Source organism: Astatotilapia calliptera, chromosome 12 (genome assembly GCF_964374335.1).
Source record: "Astatotilapia calliptera chromosome 12, fAstCal68.1, whole genome shotgun sequence".
Lineage (NCBI taxonomy): Eukaryota > Metazoa > Chordata > Actinopteri > Cichliformes > Cichlidae > Astatotilapia > Astatotilapia calliptera.
The window spans coordinates 35742254-35769178 of record NC_137433.1 but is presented as its reverse complement, the minus strand read 5'-3'; the positions used below and the strand labels follow the sequence as shown (position 1 = coordinate 35769178).

The 26925-nt window shown below is 44.0% G+C and overlaps 1 protein-coding gene across 1 annotated transcript in view; it reads left to right on the top strand.

Moving 5' to 3' along the window:
- The window catches only part of fras1 (Fraser extracellular matrix complex subunit 1), a 310089-nt gene that overhangs the window by 244197 nt on the left and 38967 nt on the right, over positions 1 to 26925 (top strand). Inside the window, exons 39-46 of the mRNA XM_026186630.2 lie at positions 409 to 571; positions 1755 to 1887; positions 7780 to 7970; positions 10454 to 10610; positions 19324 to 19587; positions 20172 to 20360; positions 21883 to 22002; positions 23113 to 23292. Coding sequence (XP_026042415.2) covers positions 409 to 571; positions 1755 to 1887; positions 7780 to 7970; positions 10454 to 10610; positions 19324 to 19587; positions 20172 to 20360; positions 21883 to 22002; positions 23113 to 23292 — 1397 coding nt within the window. The remainder of the gene's footprint in view (positions 1 to 408; positions 572 to 1754; positions 1888 to 7779; positions 7971 to 10453; positions 10611 to 19323; positions 19588 to 20171; positions 20361 to 21882; positions 22003 to 23112; positions 23293 to 26925) is intronic.

Genomic DNA, 26925 nt, shown 5'->3' with positions numbered 1-26925 from the left:
AATGATCTTCCTCTAAAAGGCGTCTGGGCTCAGCCTTAGGGCAGTAGGATGGGGAGATTAGTAATTCAAGAAGAGCTCAGAGTTGCAGTGCTGGTACTCCACAATGAAAGGAGCAAGTTGAATTCAGCATCTGACCAGGATGCCTCATTGAAGCCTCCTAGTTGAGGCTCAGAAGAGAGATTTTGTCTCTTGGCTTGTCTGGAAACACCTCCGTGTCCTCCAGAAGAACTAGAGGCGAAGGCTTTTTGCCTCATTAGTAAACCATTAGTAAATCTGGCCATGTGTCTCTCAGCTAAAGGCTAGAGAGAAGGAAGTTGGTGCATCTGTGCAACCCAGACCTGGATAAGAAAATGGAAGGATAAATGAAGAAAACAGAAACTGTGATTAAAACGGGTTTTCCATCTGCAGGTACATCACTTCAATAGAGACGGGAAGTCAGCCAGTGACTGATATCTTCCACTTTGTTGTTTATGATGGAGACAACAATCGCCTTGACAACCAGATATGCACCATCACCATCACCTCCGCACCAAGACAGCCGCCGTTGGTCACTGTCCGCAGCAGCATCAAGGTACGCACACGCTATGTCCTGCATACAAATGTGCAAGTAAGAATCTTACACACTTAACGGAGGTGCACACAGCAGGCCAGCTGAAACAATATTTACCTTTAGTCAGAAGAACATCTTAAGTACAGCATCGAATCATATTTAATGTACCTGTTTTATATTTGAGACAAAAGAAGCGAGGGACTCCTGTCACATGATCTCCATCAGATCGCTTGAGGGTCTTTGTTTAAAAAATAGCTCCAAATTGAAAGTTGCGTTTATGTCTGCTGGATTTCCTTCATCAACATGTAGCAAATGGCATCTACGTACCATGATGTTTGAGTATTGTCCTCTGTGAGTGGGAATAACAGATACGTACTCCTCTACTTCTGCTTGCTTTGTTCTGTCCTGCTGAGCTAACTGGACATTCAAGTCCACAAACTACAGGCTCATGGATAAGGGTAAAGGTATGCACTGTCACAGTCCAGGGGCTAATACAAATGCAGCAGAATATGGCATCAGCATGCTTTTATATTTAACACATTCTCCCCTGTGTATGTGTGTGGACATCTGTCAGTCTCATTGTGTTACACTAAAGAAATGTGCACTTCCTGTCTTTCACTGCAAGATAACAATACAATAAGAGAAAGAGCTTTGCATCTGCAGGCTGTACCTGGGATATGATGTCCCTCCACAAATTCCACCCTTCATCAAGGATACGAAGTCAAATCTCGCCCCAAGAAATGTCTCGTTCTTGGATCTATTTATTTCATGGCTGTGTGGGGAGAAATTTTCTGGGTCAGCCAATACATCTCAAAGTGGGACCTCTTCTGTGGGTTCACAGCTTGTCTTGTTTCTGGGTAAATTAAAAGAATACAATAAAGGTAGAAAAGAGGAAAAGCCTCACGGAGCACTAAATAATTTAACATCTACTGTCTACTCATCCTTCAAGGGTCTTGTAAAGATTTGAATTTCCAGTTTTTGTGAGTTTTTAATCATGTTCAAATGCAGAAAGGGGATTTGTTTTTCTGGAGTTGAGATTCTGATTTTTTTTATGAGCCCACTCTGAGTTTTCTCAGAGCTTTAAATATATAATATGATTAAAATATTAAACAGACTATATTGTATTAACTATACTTTAGACTCAAGTGAGAAAACTAGGATCTCCCAATTAAATAATTTATTTTTGCTTATTATCCATGTCTAGGTCGAGGAAGGCGGTCGCGTGCAGCTGTCTACCAATGACATCACAGTGTCAGATGTGGACACGCCCCCGAAGGACCTGCTGATTTGGCTTGTCAGCCCTCCTAAATATGGTTTTATTGAGAACACCAGGACAGGTGAGAAGTGCCTGTGTGACGGTATGCAGATATTTGGAGTGTGGTCACTGTTGCAGGAAGCTGAATTGACTTTGGCTCATGATGTGACAAACTGCAACTGTTACTCTGAATAATTTTCACATTTCAATTTGCGTCACATTCCTGTGCACACAATGCCGGGTGAATTCCCCGCGGTACCAGTGCCATCTGTCTCGGCTTGATTGTGCTGTGGATTAGAGCCGCCAGATAGCCAGGTACAGATGGGGCAATTGTTGAAGTTTCACAATGTTGAGGCTCACTCAACTACTGCTGCTCTTTCTTCTGCTCCCGAGAGGAAGCGCTTGGAAAAATGAAAAAGGTGACAAGAGTTGAAGAGGAACTGATTCCCTCTGGGGAAACTGTAACATTGCAAGTGCAGAAGCTGAAACAACATGAAATGAAATAGATATAAACACAGTAGGAAGAAAAGTCATATTGAGAATGAATAATGAAAATGGTATATCTTGCTGTAATTGTAATTTTGGTCTATATTTAAAAAATAGACAGAGGCGTGATGTCAGCCACTGGATTGTGAAGCCTCGTTTTTAGTATTTTGGCTGTTACCATCTTGTTTTTGGCTTTCTTCTTTTTTCAGCCAGAAGAAATCATGCTTGTATGCAGATGTGACATTATGAGCCCACATTAGCAAGAACAGGTTGTAATCAAAGCTGGGCGTAGCTTAGAGAAAAGTGAATCTTACGCTTTCTTCTCTTTCTGATGGCCAAGGTGACTTCTCTGGTTGCAAAGGCAATTATGGATGTAAGGAAGTTGGCTGCTTTAATCAAAACTCTCAGTAAACATTTTCCTGATGAGCGTATCAGTTTATTTTATAAAATATGGTTCCGATTAGTGTCCAAAAAACATGATAAAGCAGGGTGGGACTACCTTGTGATTTAAAAGTTATTATATGATCTGACCTACACGCCTCAGTGACCCAGGCTTAGAGACAGATTGGCAACCCCCTGGCAATATCTGCCCATATGGAAAAGATATATATAAATCTTATAAAGTTTGTATCTGTCTTGTGTGAAACTTGTATGAAAAGCATATAAGAGTGAAAACAGATATAAGATCCCTTGAAAAATTATATAATGAAACTTGTATGTTTTGGATACTTACTAAAACAATGTATGAAAGTAATGCGAAAGTGGCCACTTTCATGAGTAAATCATGTAAGCCTTATATGATTTACTCATGAAAGTGGCCACTTTCATGAGTAATCACATATAAGTTTTTACTATTTCTTTTCCGTATGGGTGGTCACTAGGGAGAAATATGTATTTCCTGAGCAATCAGTCTTACTGCTTCAACCAACATGTTTCAAAAGGTACAACTTTAGTGTTGAAGGGGAATATTCTGTGTTTCTGAAGCCTTAACAAGCACATCCCCAGACTATTTGGGTCCTTTAAATAAAAGATGATCTATTGGTTTGGGACGTATTTTAAATCTTCAGCATTTAGATTATTATTTAAATTATTAAAGTTAAATTATAGCTGACACTATCAACCCTGCTCATCATGCCCACGTGCAGCACGATGGTTAGCACTGTTGCCTCACAGCAAGAAGGTCCTGAGATCAATTCCACCAGGGTCTTTCTTTGTGGAGTTTGCATGGTTTCTCCCCGGGTACTCCAGCTTCCTCCCACAGTCCAAAGACATGGAGTTAGTGGGGATAGGTTAATTGGAAACTCTAAATTACCCATGTATTTGTCTATGTGTTAGTCCTGCGACTGTCCAGGGTGTCCCAAGACAGCTGGGATAGGCTCCAGCGCCCCCCGCGACCCTGAAAAGGATAAGCGGAAGCGAATGGATGGATGGATGGATGGAATGGACTATCAACCTTGGTTAGAGAGCTGCATTCATGTGCTGTGTGACACGGTTGCTGTTTATCTTTGACAGACTCAATGAAAGCATCTGGAGTTGCATGATCTGCACCATTCAGGATATCGACTGCATGCAAAACCTGCAGTAAATGACCTGAATACTGCAATGCATTTAGAAAACATGGATTTACTCCATGGGATACACAGAATAAGGCAGTGAGTGAAAACTCCAAATCCAAGAAGAAACCTTTGTAAAAATAAAATCTCATTAAAACCAGTAAATCGTATCATATTGTTGGTCGGATTTTAGCAGTTAAGAGCAGAAAATCATCATACTGATCTGCATATGTAAAGAAACTGTTCATTTTTAATGGGTGTGTAGCCATAGCTGTAACAATAATAAGATAATTAGGGCGATTGTGGCTCAAGAGTTGGGAGTTCGCCTTGTAATTGGAAGGTTGCCGGTTCGAGCCCCGGCTTGGACGGTCTCGGTCGTTGTGTCCTTGGGCAAGACTCTTCACCCGTTGCCTACTGGTGGTGGTCAGAGGGCCCGGTGGCGCCAGTGTCCGGCAGCCTCGCCTCTGTCAGTGCGCCCCAGGGCGGCTGTGGCTACAATGTAGCTGCCATCACGTGTGTGTGAATGGGTGGATGACTGGATGTGTAAAGTGCTTTGGGGTCCTTAGGGACTAGTAAGACGCTATACAATTACAGACCATTTACCTTTTATTTATTTACCATAATTGGCCTTCTCTATTATACATTGTCTGCAGACATAATGAAGGATAAATTTGTGGGGTCAGATATTTATAGTGTCTGCAGCTGTAGATAACCAGCTGGCACCAATCTTTTCTCTCCGTGTCCCGGCGGCCCGTCCTTGATGGCAGCTGGAGTCGTTGGTATTCAGCAGCATCAGCCAGCGGTGATGGGATTTCTGCTGTCACCGGGGCACAGGGGAGGCCAGTCAGTGTCACCGTCAGTGTGCTGGCAACAAAACCAACATGCACAGGTTTTTTTAATGTCGATATGCAGATGCACCATCGCACAAAAGACACTGACTTGCATGCTGATGTTGTGCATTTGCATGAATCCAGCAATTCAAAACATGCACATGGAAAAAACCAAAATCTCACAAACAGGCAGTGTTTATGCAGGAAATGGCTTTTCCCTTAACAAAATACATAATAGTTTGGTGATTAGCACAGAGGAAGGCACACGTACTGCAATGCAGTATAGACATTTTCCAATTTGAATTTAAATAATTACTTTAATATAAAGCTGACATGGAAGGAATACGGCCAATCTCATTTTGGCCCCTGAGGTCCTAGAGTAAGTAAACAACTCCCAGCCCATCTTTGTCACTCCCCATCTGTTTACATGCCGCTTTGTCTCCTTGTGTTAGTCTTTCTCTGAAGATATCAGGAGAGGAAAAGAGACAAAAGTGACTCCCTTCCTGGTTCTGTTGGTGGTTTCTTCCTTTCTTTTTGCCCACCATCACCAGTTGCTGTTCGTAGCAGATTGTCTGATTGTTGGCCTTTTCTGTCTAAAATTATAGTACAGCTGGTTTGGGAATGCCTCAGTGTTCCAGCCCCAGTTGCTCCCCCTGTGTAAGACTCAGATAAGTGGCAGAAAACGGATGGATTATTCTGATTACTCACTCCCATGATTATTTAAACTCCTTAGATCAGCGGTCCCCAACCCCCGGGCCACGGACCGATACCGGGCCGAGAGAGTTGAGGCACGGGTGTGAAATTTGTGGTTTTCAGTGTTTTTATCGTCTCCTGTGTCTTATTTTGAAAGAAATATTTACCACCATAGTTACCATAGCAACCAGAGAGCATTAAGGGCAGAGAGGAGGATGTTACTCTTAATGTTGTCGGCGCATTTCAGGAGGACGCTGCTAATAAAGTTACACAATTACACAGTGAAATCGCGTTTATTATCATATTTACAAAATACATAGTTTTTGTCTTGGTCGTGTCATTTTATTTTGTTGTATTTATCTGCGACACCTTAATGGCCGGTCCGTGAAGATATTGTCTGATATTAAACCGGTCCGTGGCGCTAAAAAGCTTGGGGACCGCTGCCTTAGATACTGTAAGCAGATATTTTGAAGGCTAAAAAAAAAATTACGTTGATATAAAAGTGCTAAACCTGCAGTTCCTCTAGGTGCCACTGGAGGCTGGCTCCAAAAGTGAACCAGTCTCCACTGACTCATGTTGTGCTATCCAACTTCATAGAGGAAATAAGTCTACAGCCTGGAAAAGAGAGCAGTGTTAGCACCGATAGATGGTTTGCACTTTCTTCATGATTATATGGTTGGTAATTTTTTTCATATCTCACGCATTCAGATATCGGTAAGGTCCAAGGTAGGGCACACCTGCTTACACTTACAGGTGCGCTGGCACTGGCAGCCGCTCTGAGTTGAACTAGACCTGAACTATCTGTGGTGTTGGTGCCCATTGGGCCATTTTATCTGTGTAATACTACAATCTGCTGTGTAGTACAACCGGATACCTGTAAACGAGATAGGAACCATAAACTGCCGTGTGCATGACCCATTTTCTTATTTTCATCATTGAACAAGAGTAAATGCCCCACATCATCTGGGATGGTTCATAATCGTGCTTTTATGAGTCCAGCATTAAGAGAGAAGTAGGGATGGAATATAGTAATTCAGATCCTATTAGTGTAGAATCATCTGTAACTATAATTAATCCTAAAATAAAATTAATGAAATTTAATAAAAAAAACAATTCTGGGATTAATATTCCAGCCTGCTAACTCTCTGCATCACATTCCTGAACAACTGGATCTGTTTTCGACCCACATTCCTTTTCAGAGCCTTGTTCAGTCGGCGATGCACAGAGATGTCAGTGGCGTGATTGCAGGAGTGGTGCTGTGAATCTGAGATCAGCAGACGCCACGTGTGAGAACAGAACAACCAAAAAAAATGATTCTGGAAAAATTGTAATTCCCCGGTGGCTTCAGGTGATTTCCTGTTTTGATTACACTTCTGTGAGGGTTCCCGCTCAGATAAGAAGCTCCCGATGCTCACCGTAAAACAGGGAGATGAGGCGATGTGATGCGATTTACTGTTGGGCCTGATTTACACGCATACACTAAAGTAAATACAAGTACACACACACCAGCTATTCCCTCCAGAGCCCTGACTCAGCTCAGTGCGGAGTCATCCGTCTTCTGCAAGAAAGACACTCATACTTTCTCTCAAACTTCAGAGATTTCAAGGTTGATGTTAAGTATTCAAGGCGACTCTCCTTCAACCTGAGGACAGCCAGGTCGTGTCATCACAGCCAAAGTGTGCTTTTCTGGAGAATTGTAAAGACCGTCCATGCATCTAAACTACCAGACAGTTCCGGCTGAAGTCAAATGAAAAGCCTGATGGGACGGAGAAGACAAATATTGCTGTCATTGGAGCTGTCAGAGGATATAAGTGATGGCCTGCTAACTGGTCACCTGAGAGGTTTATGAGTTCTTTGTTGCAGTATAATAAATGTTCCAGTGTAGAAATGGCTTTTTTCAGTGTGTAGCCACAACCGGACGACGCGACAAATCATCATTTTTACACTAAAAGAAAGAATTTAAGAATAAATTAGATTGCTTTAATGAATAAAATGATTTTGTGCACTTTGAATTTGAATCAGAATCAGAAAGACTTTATTTATCTCCAAGGGGCAATTAACATACAACATAGCAGCATAACGTTGAAGATAAGAACCATACGAACAGGCAATAAGAGTGAGATAATAAATACACAGAATATACGGTATATACAGTTTAAAATTACACAGTTTAAAATTAAAGTGACTGAGAGGTGAATAAATAACTGTAAGTGACTAAGAGTGAATAAAGTGTCGGTAGTATAAAAAGAGAATGAGAATACTTTATTAATCCCGAAGGAAATTTATGTTTCTGGTGCAGGAAATGGTCTTATCTGCTGGAGTTACAAAGCAGTGGCTTTGGGGACAAAGGTGGCTCTCCTGTGCTCTTTGTTTTCTAAATTGCATCTCTTCCTCTGTTTTCTCGTCAATCAGGAAGCTCTGTTGGCGGCTCACATGTCGTCACCCCTGACGTGCCTTTCTCTGTGGAGGACCTTACATCTGGCCATATCTCTTACGTCCAGGAGAGCCAGCTTAAACCTCAAACCAAGCAGGACATCTTCAGCGTCTACATCAGCGACGGGCTCAGTCAGACGGAAGCTTTCAGTGTGGAAATTGACATCCAGGTAAGGAAAAACTAAAAAGCTACTACTACTAAATCTTGTAGTACTATCATTATAAGTGACATTGATTAATGTATAATTAAGAATGTATTTCAAAATAAAGGAAGTTTGTTTTTCTTTGAAGATTTTGTTTCAACTCTCTTAATTTTTGAAGGTGTTTGTGTTAAATATACCGTTGCACTTTCCTTCATTTCTATGGCAGAAGTAACCACAATGACACAACGCCTTGGTTTGAGAAGCCCCATTTTGCCGTCTCAAGGCATTACTATTTTGTTTGTGTTATTTTTAGCCAAATGTGATGAAGAAGAGGGAGGACAGTTATCAGTTAGCTAGGTTAGCACAGAAATGGTTTTCTTTCCCAGCAAAATTCATTTCTAACCACAGACGTTGCTGCTTAAATAAATAAAAAACTAACTATATCCTTATTGCGTCCATGGGAATTAACAGGGTTAGTCATAGTCAAGTGCTGGTAATCAAATGCACTCGGTTAATTGATCATCAGCAAGTGTGAGCGCCTCTATAATGGTGGATATTTTGGGAGTTTGATGGTCTGTAGGTGTGTTTAGGAGGAAAGACATCAGCTTATGAATCTAGGAAGAGTTTTAAGGCCATTCCCAAACGTTTCACAAGTAAACAATTGTCAGGAGTGGATATTCCAACAAATTCACCCATATGCTCAGAAATTACAAAAAACTGAGAGCTCAATCTTACACTACACAGTTAGTATGTTAAATGTTTAAGTTTATGACAGTGTTAAAGTTTACACTCTCAGAAAGACTGAACAAGAATGGCTTACTAGAAATGTTACCAGGAAAAAGCATTTTCTCTCTAAAGAGACCATCCTGGCATCACGGTTCAGGTTTGCAAAGTTGCATCTGGATGAACCACAAAATCCTTTGATCAGGGGAGACCAGAGCGGAGATGTTTGACCATGGTGCACTGCACCACGAGTGAAAACCATCACAGCATATGAGCACAAAGACCTCTTACCAACTGTCAGCTCAGTGGTGGACGGACGATAACTTGGGCTCGTTTTGGACCCAGAGGACCCTGGACATTGAGTCAGCCATGAATTCATTTGTATACCAAAGTATTTTAGAGTCAAATGTCAGGTCATCTGACTGCTGACAGCTAAAGTTTGGCTTAAAATGACTCGTCTAAAATGTCAATAATTTCAAGCACGCCTTTAAAAGCTATTGAATCGTGGTATGTACTTAGTTTTTCACAGGACTGCATAATATTCTAGGTCTGAGGTAAAGTTCACGTCCTGTCTGTCAGTTTCAAACCATTGTTTTATAAGTAACACATTTTTCAGTCTTATGCCTGTAATGCTTCATTTTGGAAACTGTTGCACTTCACCCTGTACCCCCATCAGTCCAAATCACCAAGTTTAATTAGTTTCAGTTAGATAAGTCGCCCCTGTTGATGCTTTCGTTTCTTCAAAAGAAGACGATAAAAGCTTGAAAAAGACCAAAAACACTTTTTAAAAATTGAAGCTGGTGCACACCCATAAAAGTTTGAGCTGATTAAGTGGTGTCTGTGCTGATGAAAAGAGATGAAACGAGGTCTTAACAGCTCCACGCGCTATTAGTAATTTAAAAAAAAAAAAAAGAGGTCTTACTCAGCTTTTGTTTTTCTTTTTTACTGCTGTCCTTGAGCATCACAAGGCTTCCTCCAAGGAAAAACTGCTATGGCCTCAGGCTGTCCCTGTTTTTTTCTCCTTCATAAACACATAAACAAACTGAGATTCCAAATCCATCACTTAAGCCTGTTTTAGGTCTTGAGTTGGATTGATGGGGTTGTCAGTGAGCTGTTAAGTTTGTTGAGTGTGTGTATTTGAACACGTGACCTGTATATAATAAATCTTTCACGGTGTGTATTAATGTAGAGGTGGTAGTATACAACCCCTGGCAAAAAATATGAAATCCCCACACCAGGAGGACTGCTTCTGCTTTATTACTTTGTTGGCAATAACAAACCACAGCTATGTCACAAAACCGTTATATTTAACACCTGAACATTGTGGCTGTGTGAAACAAACCAAACAGAACCACATTGTAATCTGCATTTATAAGACAAAAAATCTGAATATGCCAACGAGTCTGCAGTTAAGGGAAAGCCTGCAGACACACCACTTGGCTGACTGAAGGAAAACATCTCCCCAACAAGGGACCTGAAAAGATTATACATCTCTGGTGAAATATGCTGGTTATTCCTGGTCGCCTGTGTCTAAATTTTTGAGCGTATTCAAGCAAAATGTTTGAGTAGACCTTGGAAGATGTCAAAGCATCAGGACAGAAACCAAAAATTGGACCACATCACAAATAAAAATAAAATCAGCAGGAACAGGAGTAATCTGCCATTACTTAAAATAATTTAACAGAAATTGTTTGAGATCTGCTTTGTGAAGCTGGTGTTCTGTTGGTGAGGAACAGTGTAGTTATTCCACAAATATTAAAAGATGTCTTTATTTTATTGTCTTTCAGCAGAGTAAAGAGGACAAAGAGCCGGTGGTGTCCGTCAGCAGCATCCATATAGAGGAAAACTCTGGAGTTGTCATCACCAACTCGTCTCTCAGCGTCCACGATCAGGACACACCAGAGAACGAGATCCTCTTCACTATTATCAGAATTCCCAGCTATGGTGAGCACAGACTGCATTGGCCTGTAAAGGCTGTTCTTCAACTGCACCTTTCATTGTTAAGTCTGTCTATGAGAATTCATTTTAAAGCAGCAGATTACTTTCAGCTTACTAAAAACTATTTCTTTCTGTCTATAAGTAATAACCTGTTATTATAAACTACTTTTAGCTGCTGCTCAGTTTACTATCTGTTAATAACTTAGTGCATTTGTCTAGCAGTTAGCTAACAGTTTTCCTTTGCTAATTCATACTGCTAGTTAATAAACTTAAATTTTATTGTTTTAATTATTAGGCAATTTAACTGATAGGTCTCGATTTAGAAAATGTACACAATCTTCTTCATAGCCTTAGCTAGCTTTATTGCAATTATTTATCCATTATTTTCAGCTAAAAGCTTGATTTGATTACTCACATGTAGCTAGCTGCTAACGTAGCTAACAGCTGAAGTGATTTATAGCTTTAGCAAGTTTTTTGGCTAAAACTCAGTTCATCTATATAAACTTGACATTTTTATTGCTTTTTGCTCTCTATTATAGAGTGCTCTTGACTCACCCTTCATTTCTTTATGTTTTGCTTCCAAGAAGCAAGATTTTCTTGTATTTTTAAGTGGACTTGAACGGTACTTCTCTGGGCTTCCTAGTGGTTTTTCAAAGTTTTTTTTTGCCATTGGCTGTTTCTTCACTCATTTTCAGTACAGTCCTATTACCTGGCTGTTTTCAGAGGACTGTCTACACATAACAGAGAATTTAGCAAAGAACCAATTTTAAATTGTATCCTTAGAAATCGAAGGTTTTGGTTCAAATCATCTTCGGGACGTACGGAGGAGGCGAGAGGTACAACAGTGACTGTCTACATCTGTCCAGCTCTTTAATGGTTCAGAGCTGCATTTCAGCCAGTGATGTTGGGGATTTTATCAAAATTGGTGGGATTATGAACCCAGAAAAGTGCAATTAGAACAGTCCCTTTGATCTCAGAATCAGAATACCTTATTAATCCCTGAGGAAATTATGCAATTTTACTGTTACTTAGATAAACAAACAGATGCTTTTGAGATACGTTTAGTTATTCTTCCTCTTAAAGTCCATTTGCTTATTCACCAGTTCATATGGCATCATATATGTTTTTCAAATATGAAAGCAACAGAGACGCTTCAAAAACAGCAGCAACCCAGCAGGTAAACATGGAAAAATATGCAGTGATGTGCAGTCAGTATATTAAAATATCTCACATACTTTAGATCTGCACACACACAAAACCTAACACAGAGCTCAGGAGAGAGTTATGTTAAGAGGTACCTGGCATGTTGATAGTAAATAGTTCTGGACGTGATAGAGATGAACAGACACACACAGAGTCATAAACACATTACTCTTATTTCCGACACCCAAACAGTTTAAAACAAGACAAACACAGCGGCCGCCCGCTGCAGCGCTGCATTCTCACTGCAGCCATTCCTCACATGACACAGCGACACAAACTCAAATCAACTGACCTCCAAACACTTTGTTTTTCTGACGCCCTCTCACCGTCCCAAATTGAATTTTCTCTCCGCCTGCCACAGTCTGGTAGACCAAAAGAAATTGCTTCACAAAAAACGATTAGTTATGTCTATAACTTCTGTTCCCTGAAGGAGAGGAACGAGGTACAACACATAAGTATGGGATATCACGCCCTCGCGTGTCCTGGCTGAAGAAACCTTTATTCACGCCTTTACGGCAGATGACGTGTGATGACACGCGCAAGGCCCCGCCCGCACATATAGCCGCTGCCATCACCGTCATCCCTCAGTTCGATAGCCGCTCTTCACCGAGCCAACTGCTCAGTGGGGCCACCCTGTGTTGTACCTCGTTCCTCTCCTTCAGGGAACAGAAGTTATAGACATAACTAATCGTTCCCTTTCAGTCGATTCACTCGGTACAACACATAAGTATGGGACCTATATACACGCCCCGCAGAGCAGCCACCGAACCGGAACGGGACCACCACATCCTTAGTGAGTGGTAGACCCAGCAGAAAGGACAGCATGAGCCACCGAAGGGGCTGTAACGTCCAACCGATAAAACCGCACAAAAGTGTGCGGCGACGCCCAATTAGCCGCTGCACAAATATCAGCCACAGGCACCCCTCTAAAAAGAGCCCATGAGGTCGCCATCCCCCTGGTGGAATGAGCTCCCACCCCGTGGGGCAACGCAAAACCTCCGGTGCTGTATGCCAGCGAGATAGCTTCTACAATCCAGTGGGACAGCCTCTGTCTGGACAGAGCTCTACCCCTATTCGGATTAGCGAAGCAGACAAACAACTGGTCACACAAACGCACATCCCGAGTGCGCTCAATGTAGGTGCGTAGCGCACGCACCGGACAAAGAGAATGCACCCTCCTCTGCTCCTCAGATTCAAAAGGAGGGGAGCAAAAGCTCAGCAACTCAAACTCCATTGAACTATAAGATGCAGGCATGACCTTGGGAAGATAGGCGGCATTCGGACGCAATACGACCTTGCGGCCATCAGGAGAAAACTGTGTGCAGGCAGGATGCACAGACAGCGCATGAAGGTCCCCCACTCGCTTCGCCGAGGCCAAAGCGAGAAGTAATGCGGTCTTATACGAAAGAAGTTTCATATCTACCGACTCAACGGGTTCAAACGGAGGGCCACAAAGGGCCTCCAGCACCAAAGACAAGTCCCAAGCCGGGACACTGGACTTAAGCACGGGCCTCAGCCGGCGAACCCCTTTCAGAAAACGCACGGCGAGGGGATGCGCACCTGGTGTCACCCCGTCAAAACCGATATGACAAGCAGATATAGCCGCTAAATAAACCTTGATCGTCGAAAACGAAAGGCCTTTATCCAACAGCTCCTGCAGGAATGTTAAAACATCCACAATAGAGCACTGAAATGGGAGAGTGTGGCGGTCCTGGCACCATCGCTCGAAGGCTCGCCATTTGTAAGCGTACAAGCCCCTAGTAGACGAGGCCCTGGCGCTCTGAATCGTCGCTACCACACTAGGTGGCAGACCCTTAGCAACCAAGTTTAACCTCTCAGCAGGTAAGCATGAAGGTGCCACAGATCCGGGCGCGGATGAAACACTTCCCCCCCCGCCTGAGAGAGGAGATCCCTGCGGAGAGGAAGCTGCCAAGGACTTGCTGCAAGCAGGCTGATTATTTCTGCATACCACGACTTCGCGGGCCACCAAGGGGCCACCAGGATCAGAGAGAGGGAATGCCGACGCACCCTCTCCAGAATTGGAGATATCATTTCCACTGGGGGAAATGCATACAGGAGCACGTCTGGCCATTGGTGCGCTAGCGCGTCCAAGCCCAAGGGTGCATCGTGGTCGATTATGGAGAAGTACAGGGGGCAGTGAGCATTCACCCTGGAAGCAAAAAGATCTATTTGCGCCTCGCCAAATAGATCCCAAATCTGAGCCACTATTGAAGGGTGTAACCTCCATTCTCTCACCAGAGGACCCCCCCTGGAGAGAAGGTCCGGCCCCAGGTTCAGGTGGCCCGGGACATGGGTGGCTCTTAGAGTCAGAAAATGAACACTGCACCATAACAGCAGAGAGCGAGACAGCTGCAACAGGGGAAGAGAGCGTGTTCCTCCCTGCCTGTTTATATAAGACACCACTGTTGAATTGTCCGTCCTGACTAAGACATGCTGGCCCTGCAGGACTGGACGGAAACGCTTTAGAGCTAAGAACACTGCTAACAGCTCTAAGTGGTTGATGTGCAGCTGGCGCTGAGCCGCGGACCAGATCCCTCTCACTGACGCACCCTCGCACAGCGCTCCCCACCCACTTAGGGAAGCATCTGTGGACACCACCTTGCGAAACAACACCCTCCCAATCCGAGAGCCCTGGTGCAGTAGCCCGGGCTCCCTCCAAGGACGGAGAGCTAGCATGCAAGACGCAGTCACCGGCAGCCTCCTCCGGAGGTGACGCGAAGCACACAAACGGTGAGAGAGAGTCCAGCGTTGAAACGCTCTCATTTTCAACAGCCCAAGCGGCACTACGGCGATCATAGATGCCATCATGCCCAACAAGCGCAATATCGTCTGGAAACGCAGTCTGCGTCCCAGCTGAAATTGAGCGAGGCAGCGATGAAACGCGGCCACTCTGTGCTCTGACAACCGTGCGCGGCTGGAAAGAGAGCATATTTCCAGACCGAGAAAAGCGATCTGTTGACCTGGGATTAGCGAGCTCTTCTGAAAGTTCACAGAGAACCCCAGTGTCTGAATGTGTGACAGAACCCGCGACAGCTGCGTCTCCGCCTGTTCTCTGGAGCAAGCCACGAGAGCCCAGTCGTCCAGGTAGGCCAAGATGCGGATGCCCCTCTTCCTGAGGGGCGCTAGCGCTGCCTCGGCACATTTCGTAAAGGTGCGGGGAGCGAGCGACAGCCCGAACGGCAGCACTAGGTATTCGTAGGCTACGCCCTCGAATGCAAACCTCAGAAACTGCCTGTGTTTCGGGTGTATAGCGACATGAAAATAAGCATCTGTTAGATCGATTGTCGCAAACCAATCTCCCGGGCCGACTGCACTCAGGAGCTGTCTGAGTGTTAGCATCCTGAACCTGTACGTTCGCAGGTACGTGTTCAAGACTCGCAGGTCGAGGATGGGACGAAGCCCTCCCCCTTTCTTCGGAATGACAAAATAACGGCTGTACCAACCTTTGTCCGTCTCCGAAGCGGGGACCACCCGTATTGCTCTCTTCTGTAATAGCGCCTGTATTTCCTCTCTGAGTACCAAGGCTGCCTCGGGGTTGACAATCGTGTTCACGACTCTTTGGAAACGAGGCGGCTTGACCCGGAACTGCAACCGGTAACCCATGGCAACGGTTTGCAGCACCCACGGAGAGGGGGCGCAAGCGCGCCACTGAGGGAAGTGAGCAGCCAGCCGGCTGGCCTGCAGCACTGACGGCGGGGCGCCGTCGCCCCCCAGTGTGTCTGCAGGGGACTGCATCCCCTGCCTGACCTGGCTCATTTCGCCTGCAGGTTGAGCATTTGAGATTGTTTGAGAGTAAACAACACTCTTTATTGATTGCAACATGGGAACATGTACATTTATACATTTTGTTGGGTGCACCTTTTCCGGGGCATAACAATGAAAAACAGCGGGAACACTCGATGTGGTCGCTTGAACATTCAACACATCTGAACCGTGTGCAGGGGTTATGTGCTTGGGAGACCGCGATAGGGAAGTGCAGCGCCTTCTGGGGCTGACAACCTGAACAGAACTTAAGCGGCACCTCTTGTGCGGCAACAGAGGGGTAAGAGCAGCGTCTCCCTGCTGCCGGATCCCTTCCCCACTCGCAATCACAGCTAGGAGGGCTGAGGCTTCTTCCTCCTGGGCGTCGGGTCCCGTCGGGGGCCCGGGGGAGGGCCTTTGCCCCAGGCCGACTGGCGTGGAGCTCGGGCCGGAGTACGTGCTCTCGCCGGCGGCCCTCCCACTCCAGCAGTGGGCGCCGGTCTCTTGCCAGCTGTCAGAGGAGCGGCGGGCCTGTGAGAGCTAGCAGTGGGCTTGGGCTGGGGCTGGCGTCTGGGGATGATGTCGCGCAGAGCTTCCGTCTGCTTCTTCCTCAGATCGAATCTAGCCTGAATGGCTTCAAGTGAATGTCCGAATAACCCAGCCGCAGACACTGGTGCGTCCAGATACACAGCTCTGTCTCTATCAGGGACGTCGGAGAGGGTCAGCCACAGGTGCCTCTGCGCCACCACTGTCGAAGCCATCCCTCTGCCCAGGGAGAGCGCTGCACAGCGAGACGCACGGAGGATGTAATCCGTGGTGACTCTAACCTCGTTAAGAAGAGGTGACAGCGGGCTGTCCTCCGGAACCAGCGATCCAAGCTCCGCCAGGCACATTGCTTGGTACGTCTGGAGCATGGTGACGGAGCTCATGGCTCGAGCGGTGCCGGCCTGAGCCCGATAAATCTTCTCCAGCTGCGAGGCCGAGAATCTGCAGTGCTTGGACGGCAGAGTTGCGGGGCCACCGACACCATGGTTATGGGACGGGGCCAGATAAGCAGCCAGAGACGGCTCCATAGGGGGTGGGTTAGCTAAACCAGCTCCCTCGGCGCCGTCCAATTCCATGTACTGTCCATAGCCGGGCACAGTGACGCGGGTAGACAGAGGTTTGTCCCATGACGCTGTTAGCTCGCAGAGAAAGTCTGGGAACATGGGGAGGCAGTTTTTGGCCGTTGCGGGCTCCGGTGGAAGGAAAAAACCCGCAAACCGCGACGGCTTCCGAGCTGGTGGAGGAGAGGGCCAGTCCACCTGCAGCTTCTCAGCGGCACGGCGAAACAGGGAGAAAAGAGAGGTGTCATCGTGGCCGACCGGCGCAGCAGCGGCGGCATATTGGGTCGACAATGAGCTCTCCTGCTCATCCTCCGACAAACCATGGATGTCCAGGCCGATGTCCAGCACGTCATCGTCTTCCTGGGGAGCGCTGGCGGGCTTCAACCCAGGCTGAAGCCCGTCAGCGCTCCTGCATGGTTCCGGTCCGTCATCGGCTAACCCGTCAACGTATTCCATGTGGTCAGCCCAGCTAATCGCGGGGACATCGACCTGAAAATTTTCGTCGTCGGACTCGGACGAAGCCGGGGCTCCAGACTCGGAAAGAAGAGGGTCATGCCGTGCGACAGCCGAGCGTCCCAGCACTCTTTCCACAAACGTCACCCGTCTTTCCAGGGTCGAGCGTCGGAGCTGGCGACAAAACGCACAAGCTTCGGGCTCCGTCAACGCTCTCCTAGCGTGGACGATCCCCAGGCAGACAGGGCAGGCATCGTGCTGGTCGCTGTCGTGCAAAGAGAAACCACATCCCTGAGGACAGGGGCGAACAGAAGATTTCTGCTTTGCTCGCTTCGGTTTGGAGTCCATTCCCAAAACGCAAAGCGAAACGCTGCACAAGAAAAACTTGAAAATAGCGCTCCGCGGGCAGCCTACGCACCAGCTGGGCGGTGGAGGCTAACACCAACAGGGGCAGTTAAGCTAGGTTCAAGTTGGCAGACAACGGAGCTAACTAGCAGTAGCTAGCTAGCCCAACTCAGCAGAGGTGTTCTCAGCGAGGTGAAGAGCGTAAGAACTGAGGGATGACGGTGATGGCAGCGGCTATATGTGCGGGCGGGGCCTTGCGCGTGTCATCACACGTCATCTGCCGTAAAGGCGTGAATAAAGGTTTCTTCAGCCAGGACACGCGAGGGCGTGATATCCCATACTTATGTGTTGTACCGAGTGAATCGACTGAAAGGGAACACATTTTTTTCAGATAAGTATACAGCACTTAGTCACAGCAAAAATGTCTTTTAACCCAATTTTAGCAAAGTTTACAAAGTCGTGAAAGACGGCGGAATATAAACCCTGTTTCACAGGATCTCATTTGTTCTTTACATGTTACGATTTTTATTTTAACGCCATAATGACCCAAAACTTAAAGGCATTCTCTCTAACTGACTGTTCTGTATTTAAGGATTTAAGGAGCTTTGTTAATGCAAAGGCAATCTCCGACTGACACTTCTGAATTCCTGGTCTTGATCATGCAAATTAGTCGTATGGATTAGATGTCCATTTGATACTAACTCGATGCTGTCTTCAACTATCACCCCTCCCATACTCCTCACCCACCCCAACAGACACCTGGTCTGGGACATTCCCCCCCCCCCCACTCAGTTAAAGCACCATAAAGCAGCTGGTGAAACCAAGCGTGCCTCCGCCATAAAACCACCGGCGTGAACGGTTGATGGGACAGAGCGGGAGATGAGTGATTTCAGGCGTGTCGATGACTCCCAGTCAGCTCGTCTTTTTAACTGGCCACCTCTCCACTGTCCACACACACACACACCCCTACAACGATCTATTTATCTTAGAGGAAGTATGAGAGACCCCTTCAAGCCTAATAAAGATGCCAGGTTGCAGCAACACTCCAGCAAATGTGCACGCACTTGTAGACCTCGTGCTGTCGAAGCAGTCTAAGGCCAAGAGATATTTCTAAATGCACATAATTTTCAGGTAATTAGTGCCAAACAGTCTCAAACTCTATGAATTAATCTTAATGCAAGTAACATGGGGATACCCCAACGATGGATTTGCACTGACAAAATAAAAGATTCATTTAAAAAAAGGCAAAATATAGAAAATCCAGTGAAAATAAATACTGCAGGGCAATAGATAATAAATTGACTGCAAGCTCTGAAAATATTTTCATAGGTTTATTATGTAAATCATTTTTTCATTTTTTACACAGCATTCCAACATTTTTTGGAAATTGGGGTTGTATTTGATTTAATTAATGATTTTTGGCTTTTTAAATCCTCCATAGAGGATTGGTGGAAGTGTTTGATTTGTTCATCTTCTGCTTTTAAACAGTGCGGAAACGTTTCACTGCAGACGTTTAAAAAAAAAAAAAGAAGAAGAAGAGGGAATGTGTGGGAGGGAATAAATGAGGGTGTACGTCTGTGTGTCCCCTCTTCACGCTGCAGGATTTGGACTTAAATCCTATTTAAACCTGGGCTTTGATTTAAGAAGCAGGGTAATTTAGAGGAATCTAAAATGTCTCATTAGGTTCTACAAAGAGCTTTCTTGTCTTTCATGTGCTGCATGAAAAACTCAAACATCCTCCATTTGACTTAGATAATCAGAGAAATTAAAAAGATGTACTTATTCAGTTACCACTCCCCCACTTACACCCACTTCACAATCTGAGCTTGGTTTATTTTTTATTCCCCTAGGCAAGCTCCGCAGGCGGCAGTTCTACTCCCAGCCACTGGAGAACGGTCGCGTCCTAACGCAGGGCTCCACATTCACCTATCAGGATGTGGTGGATCAGCTGCTGGTTTACACGCCTGAAACTGTCAGCGGGGGAGCAGACGAGATGGCCTTCACCCTCACCGATGGCATTCACACCCACACGGGCCGCCTGGAGTTCACGATGGACGTCACGAGGAGCGAGGGACCTCGAATGACCGTCAACAGAGGACTGCAGCTTCCAGCAGGTGAGAGTCAAGAAATGCAGTAATAAACGATATGTCTGTGTTTAATGAGATGTTGACTCATCTCAGGTTAAACCAGACGCCCGGGGACACCAGTCAGAATACTTTTACAATCATAAATAAACTCAGTAGTTTTTCTTTTCACGCTTATAGTCTCTTGTTTTTCTCTTCTTCCTCCTAAATCAGTTTGTTCATAGTTCCCCTGCTTAGAGTGAGAAACTACGTTAAAATAGTGTTGTTTTTATTTAAAAAAAAAACCTCAGCTGATTAGTAATTATTCACATGAATGTATTATGATACACTGTAGTGCCCCATTTTTAATATTTTCCACTTTTTTCTTCCTATTTTATTTGTTATGTCCAGCTTTTCGTGTGTGGGGAAATATTTGGGGTTTTTTATGGGTTATTAAAAGACAAATTAAGGCTTGTTAAGGTTTTTGTTTCAAGAGTATTTCTCAGTCTCTGCAAGTGAGTTTAAGCAGCTCTTGTATTTTCAGTCGGAAAAAAAAAAGAATCCAATCAAATAAATAAAGTCATCAAATAAATGTAAAGTAAAATCTGATCACTGACATTTCTGTACTTTTTCAGGGTCATCATCTAAGATCACAGAGCAGAATCTGAAAGGTACTGACATCGACTCAGACCACCTGAAGCTCCGGTACATCTTGACCAAAGACCCCCCAGTCGGCAAGCTGCAGCTCAACAGGAGCAGCCGAGCGGAGAGCGTTTCTGTGAGAGGTCCCATTCAGAGCTTCACTCAGGAGGACGTCAACAAAGGTGCCAGCTTTAGTTTTTATTGTTGTAACTTTGCACAGATGTCCCACAGTTTTCGGTCTTTGCTTTATCTTAGACTGTATATAAAAGATGGATGTCACCTCTAGGTTTGGAACGACTGCTTTAATCCTGCGTTTTTCCCAGTGACCAGCAGGAACCAGCAGATAAAGTGACATGATGTCTTTTGCAGGCCAACGTGGAAGTTAGCAACATATAAGGATATCGTATCAGCAAAAGAAACACGTCAGGCTACAGATGAAGTAAAACTCCTGCATTTGCTGCGATGATGTTGCCTGTTACAACAATTTCTGTAATTTAGCAATTTGTTAGCAAATTACTTAAAATGTTTTATGTTGTAGAACATAAAGTAAAAGTATCAAAGCCACTGTTATAGCCCATATTTTAAGCATCTAACCAAATGCTCATCTCCTTTGTGACAAAGGTGGTCTTGACCTGTAGTTTAAAGATTGAATGAATACAACATTATAAATTATGGGCCCTTTAATAGATTATAAAACGGGATATGCTTTCACACTTTCAGCTCAGGCGTCCGAGTCATGGTAGACTAAAGCTCTTGAGTCGAATGCAGCTGGACTGATAAATGTTGGTATGGTGTGCAGTGCAGTGAAGAGTGCTTGGATTTAATACACAGGAGAGAGCAAACAACCACTCCGCACGTGCAGAGCAAATACAGGAGAGCCTGAAGTTTCAGCTCTTCAATACAAGCCCCAGATGTGCATGTGCATGGAAAGGACAAGACAAGAGACTATTTTGAGGATATGGAGGTTCACATTTAAGACAGAGAAAGGAAGTGGTTTGAGAGAGCATTAAAGGAATGTGAATGACCATCACTGAAAAAAGGTCATGTGTAATACAGTCCTGAGAGCCTGTTCAGAGCAATTTAACCTCGACTGATACCTCAACGCATGCGTCCTTAAGTCACAAACATGTCCTGACGTGGCGTCTCGGGACCACCTTAGAGGTTAAATGCCCCATCAGCTGCTATAACAGGTCATTTTAACTTGGTGATGTCACAGTGGCTACAGCTAACTGTGTATGCAGTTTATTATCTTACTTCTTAGTTTTGTTGTTGGAGGTAAGATAATGGCAGAGGGGTGGGTTGAGAAGCAAGAGGTATTTATTGATGAACTCTTAACTTGCACAGCTTGATGGCAGAGTAAAAATTGCTCCAGTTTTATTGCTGCTTTCACCCAGACATGGGCAAGAATACAAAATGCAGAAAAGGTCACAGGTGGTTTGCAGTGTACATTTATCAAAATGTAATTTTAAACCACATTTCTGCTAAATTCAGTTCACTCATTGTTTGAATTACATTCAAAAACTTAGTGATAAGACAAAATAAAAGCGTAGAAGACGCATTCAAAGCTCTCAGTGCTTTCTAGTTTCGCTCACAGTAATTTAGCTCTAAGGTCGTGTGATTCATTGGAGTTTAATTATTCCCAGCAGTTACACTTTTGCATGAAGTCAGAAGCTTTGACACCGAGTGCTTGTCTCTGTCTTGCAGGCCTGCTGCAGTACAGCCACGAGAAGGGGGAGAAAGGAGGAAGCCTGTCGTTCAAGTTCAACCTGCTCGATCCGGAGGGCAACAAACTGATCGACCAGTCCTTCTTCATCAGTGTGCTCGGTAGGGTTTCCTCCACCCTCTGCAAAGCAGGGACTGAAGTGTTCTTTCATTTGGTGGAGACGAGAAGGCAATTACTGCAGATTTATCCCTCCGTCTCAGGCGTGGTTACTGATGTGATGCTGCATCCTGCATACGTCCTGAATACGAATTGTGTGCAGTCATGTTATTTATAACCCACTTTTACAGCTTGTTAGCTTTCGCATGTTAAATGAGCTCGTTTTGGGTTTTTAATCGACATTCTCAGAAATTTGTAAATTTCATTCGCTACAGTGATTTTCTTTTTATCATCACTGTAATGCAATTATTTTTGGCAATTTTTAGTCATATATAAATGACACTATTCTTTTTGAGATTGTGAGAAAAGAAAAAAAGATGCATTTTTATTTTAAGCTACGCAGACTTATTTTGCAGTTGTGTGTAGTCAACTGCCAAAGACCCATTCTGAGCCATGATAAACCTTGAAAACTCAGCTGCGCACATTTTTATTGTCACCGTTTCCATCTAAAAAGCTTCCTCTCGCTTCCTTCTGGGGATAAAACCAACTATTGCACTGGTTCAGCAGTTTGAATCCAGTGTCCACATGAGAAGCTACTGGATATTGAAGGATTGCCTTTCCCTCATGGTTGAGCAGCATCCCGACTCTCTCATATCTTTTGCAGCTCTCTTTTTAGCCTATTATTTTCTCACCTTTTTCACTTTTCTGTTTATTGCACCCTCTCAGATGTGACTACAGGGAAGCTCTCCTTCCATATCTCTTCCTGCCGTACTGCCCTCTGATGACTTCTTTGCCCTTCTCTCACTCTTTTCTCTCTTTTTTTTTTACATCTTTCAAACCTATATCACTTTTTCACACCTCCTGATATGAAACTGTCGTTCTCGGTCTATATAAATCTCAGCTTATTTCACCTCCTCTGCTATAGTCCATCCTTTCTCCCTTTTACCAGGATAAGAAACTGATTCTTAATACTTTGATTTCCTTTTGGATGAATTGTTTTCCCAAACGCTGCCAAAAGCCGGGTTTTACTGATAAATCTTAGCTTGACGGGGGAATTTTTTTCTTCTCTCTGCTCCTTTTCTTTTTATACTGACCTTATTTATTTTATCTTGCAGAGGACCATCTCCCTCCATCTGTAGTGGTAAACAAAGGCCTGGTGCTTGATGAAAACTCAGTGAAGAAGCTGACCACGCTGCAGCTGTCAGCCAGCGACCAGGACAGCGAGCCGGGCGAGCTCATCTACCGTGTCACCAAACAGACGAGCCTGGGGCACCTCGAGCATACTGCCAGTCCAGGTAGACCAGGCCTATATGTCAGTGTTTTTAGAAGCTAATTCCATACTGTACAGAAAGTCAGGTGTGCATGCTGTTTGTGAGGCAAAGCACAGGGAAAGGCGTGATTACATATGCACAAGGGGCTGACACAGAGGGTGCAAAAGCAAAGGTGACAGCCAAACACTAAACCAAACCAAACTTTTTCAACTGCTCGGTGAGTACTTGGCATCCTGCATGCAAACTGCAGGTGACTATGGCATTCTGATTGCTACCAAAGCAATTACACTTATGTTTTTGGTGCAGCAGACTCTGATTTCACCTGGCAACCAACACCAACCAATGGCGTTTTCCCCAAAGTTTCCAGGGGTGTGCAGCGCTGTGGTGCATTGATCACCTCTCCGGTTTGAGCCTGTCCAAAGACATGCTTGTCAATTGGTGATTCTAAAGTGCCTGTCGGTGTGATGGTAGTAGAAGTATTTTAGTGACAACAGGGTGTGGCAGCACGAGAGCTGAGCTGAGGAAACCTTCATGCATCAAATACCAAGAGAGTCAGGGGAACACCGGGGACCGACAATAAAACTAAAGCAGGGAGCTAAGAACTTAATCACAAAAACCCGACTTCACTACAATAACAAAAGAAAATGGAACCAAAAACTTTCCAAAACCAAATCTCATCACAAACTCTGTAGATGGAGACTCGTTCCCTTCTGTATATGATAACTGACTCCACACACAGACGGAGCTGTAATGAAGCTTGCTCCAGTTCCTCCATCCATTATTTCTGTTCTATTCCAGCTGCCCTCTACAAAACAGACACACTCACGCACTCTGTCTTTCTGCTTCTTGTGACACAAACAAACTTCAAATGACTGCAGCCATAACTAAAATTCTCATCTTGTGATGCAATAAAGAGAAAACAAAAAAGGAATAACTGATGCATCCTCCGATCACAGAGAGGTGATTATTAGCTTCCGTGCTGTTGAGGATTTCAGCCCCGGCTGAACGGATTCCCCACACGAGTGCTTGCAGCATGTTAACGAGCTGGATGTTAACACTGCTCCCCGATCTTCAAGCATCAGATCACCTCTGAGCCACAGAGCAGCACCGGATAATTACTGCTAGCCATTCAGCCAGTCTGTCACACCATGCTAACACGCACAGCTAGCCCATTGCCCCTATGGGAAGCTTGTCAGCATACGAGGAATGTCAAGGTAACAGCACAAAGAGATGAATGCTCCCTTTCAGCTCCCGCTCTCAAAGCCAATGTTTTCAAGGGGCTTATTAAATGACTGAGGTTATGACACACCTCTCCAGCTGAGTGTTTGCCAAAAGGCACTTGTCTCGCAAAATGCTTAAGACAGTAACCTGCCTCACCTCCTCAAATGATTTTTGCAGCTTTGTTTTAGACACTAGTTTGAGGCGTAGCTCAAGCTTCCTAATAAATGACAGAAGTAGATACAGCTTATGTTGTTTGATCCTAAAGTTTAAAATTCCGATAAAGCTTAAAGTTGAGTGTGTAGCCCTTTTTCTGCCACATTAAAGAAGGAAAGACTTCAGTCAGATCCATCGGCCAGGTTAACTTTGGTCAGGTAATGGTGTCTTCCTTTTGCCTGATGTTGCTCATTAGAGTAGAAATATTCACCTCCCACAGCCGATGGGTGAACTGCTTCCTTAATAACTTAGAAACTATGACTATATTAAACGACACAACACATCTTTTAAAATAGTAATTAGTTACTAATTACTGATTACTTCTCCAAGAAAGTAATCCTGTTGCTTTACCGATTTCTTATTTTTAAAAGTAATTGCTTTATTACTTAGTTACTTTGTTTCTTTTTTTAAAAACATGATACACAACCTGAATACGTAATAAAGCAACAGACCTTTTTCTATTTTTTCTGCGTAATCGGTCATGGATTTTTTCAATGTTTTTGTCACTTTTTACAGAATCAAACTCAAAGTAATGTCAGTACTTCCAAGCTTTAAACGCTGCATGGTCGTACTCTCTCCCGCACTCCATATTATCCGTTGCTGATCTACACACGTCTGTTGCTGCCGCGGACGTTCCACGCTCATGAGACACTCTCACAAACAAAATCACAACGGTTTAGTAACGCAGTAATGTAGCCTGCTTACAGGAAAGTAGCAGTAATCTAATTACCTTTTTTGCAATAGTAATCCCTTACTTTACTCTTTACTTAAAAAAGTAATGAGATTATGCGTTATTGCCTGTCTCTGGTCCACATACAGAAAGTATCATAGAAGGATTTAAGGAATCATGCTACATTTGACCTCTGACCTCTTGTTCATGGTTAATAAATTAAGAGTCAAAGTGACAAATTTAAAACTTTGTTGCTTACTACCATTGTTTGGAATAGATAGGAATATAGGGAATTATATATTTTTATTTAAAGACAGCATTGTGAAGAGAAAGAGAATGACCTGCTTAGTTAATAGGAAATATACTTTACTATAATATATAATATTCATGTACTTTATTATTAAACATTTAAACAATGAGATGAATTGTACACATGTAGTATATCTGCATATCTGTATAAATAAAAAAGAATTATGTCAAGTACAGTAACGTGGGTTTCAGCAGGACAAAATAAAAGCCCTTGCTCTTGTTTTTATTTCAATACAAATTTCTTAAAGAAGGACAAAGAAAAGGAAATAAATAAATACAAAATATCACACTATTGCCCTTGAATTATTTCTAAAAACCGGACATCTGTGCAGACCACAACTAGACAGATAAGCCGATCGGATTCAGACTTAAACTAACATCAGACAGTCTCTACAACCATTAAACATCCAATATACTCAACTTCCCAGAAAGTTTTAACTTCACGTGTGAAAATAGGAATGATTTTTGCTGTGTTTTGTACCACGGTATCAGCTCAGATGTTAACCTGCATAGCATTCAGCCCATGTTTAAACAAAATGTGGCATTTTCTGCTATTCCCTGTCAGGACAAATGGAAAATGTAATTTGCTTAAATATGATGGAGCTAAAAAAAAGCTTGGTTTTCATCACTGACTGAGAATATTGGATCTGTCTCACAGCCTGCCTGTCCTGATTATAATGATGTATAAACCTTCAGCTGAGGAGTAGATGCCAAAAGCCAGGAAGACCACAGAATTGCGCTCATTTTGCTGTCAATAGATGACATGAAGAGAGCTGATGCTGAGATGTCTTTATTTTCTCGATGCGTTGTTGGCATGTTGAATGAGTTTTTACAAGTTGTAATTTTTTTTTTAACTTTGTGAAATTCCCTCCCCTCTGTGGTGAGAAATAACTAAATTATTCAACAAGATGCTGGGCATCCTCTGCACACGGCCATAAACAATCAGAAGAGTCTGTTCAGTGACAGGTTGCTTCTCCCCAAGACAAGAACTAACAGACTTAAAAACTCCTTTGTCCCACACGCCATCAGACTGTTTAACTCCTCTCTGGAGGGGAGAGGGAGGGGAAACAGGAGGACAAAGGAGGGGGGAACAACTAAGCTGTAGTGCCTCTTCACCTCACTGTGCAATACCTTGTGCAATACTTTTTGTAAATAGTCAACAGTGCAATAGACTCAATACTTGAAATGTGCAATTCACTTGTATTTTTATTTTTTATTCCTATTTATTCTATTTATCCCCTTTG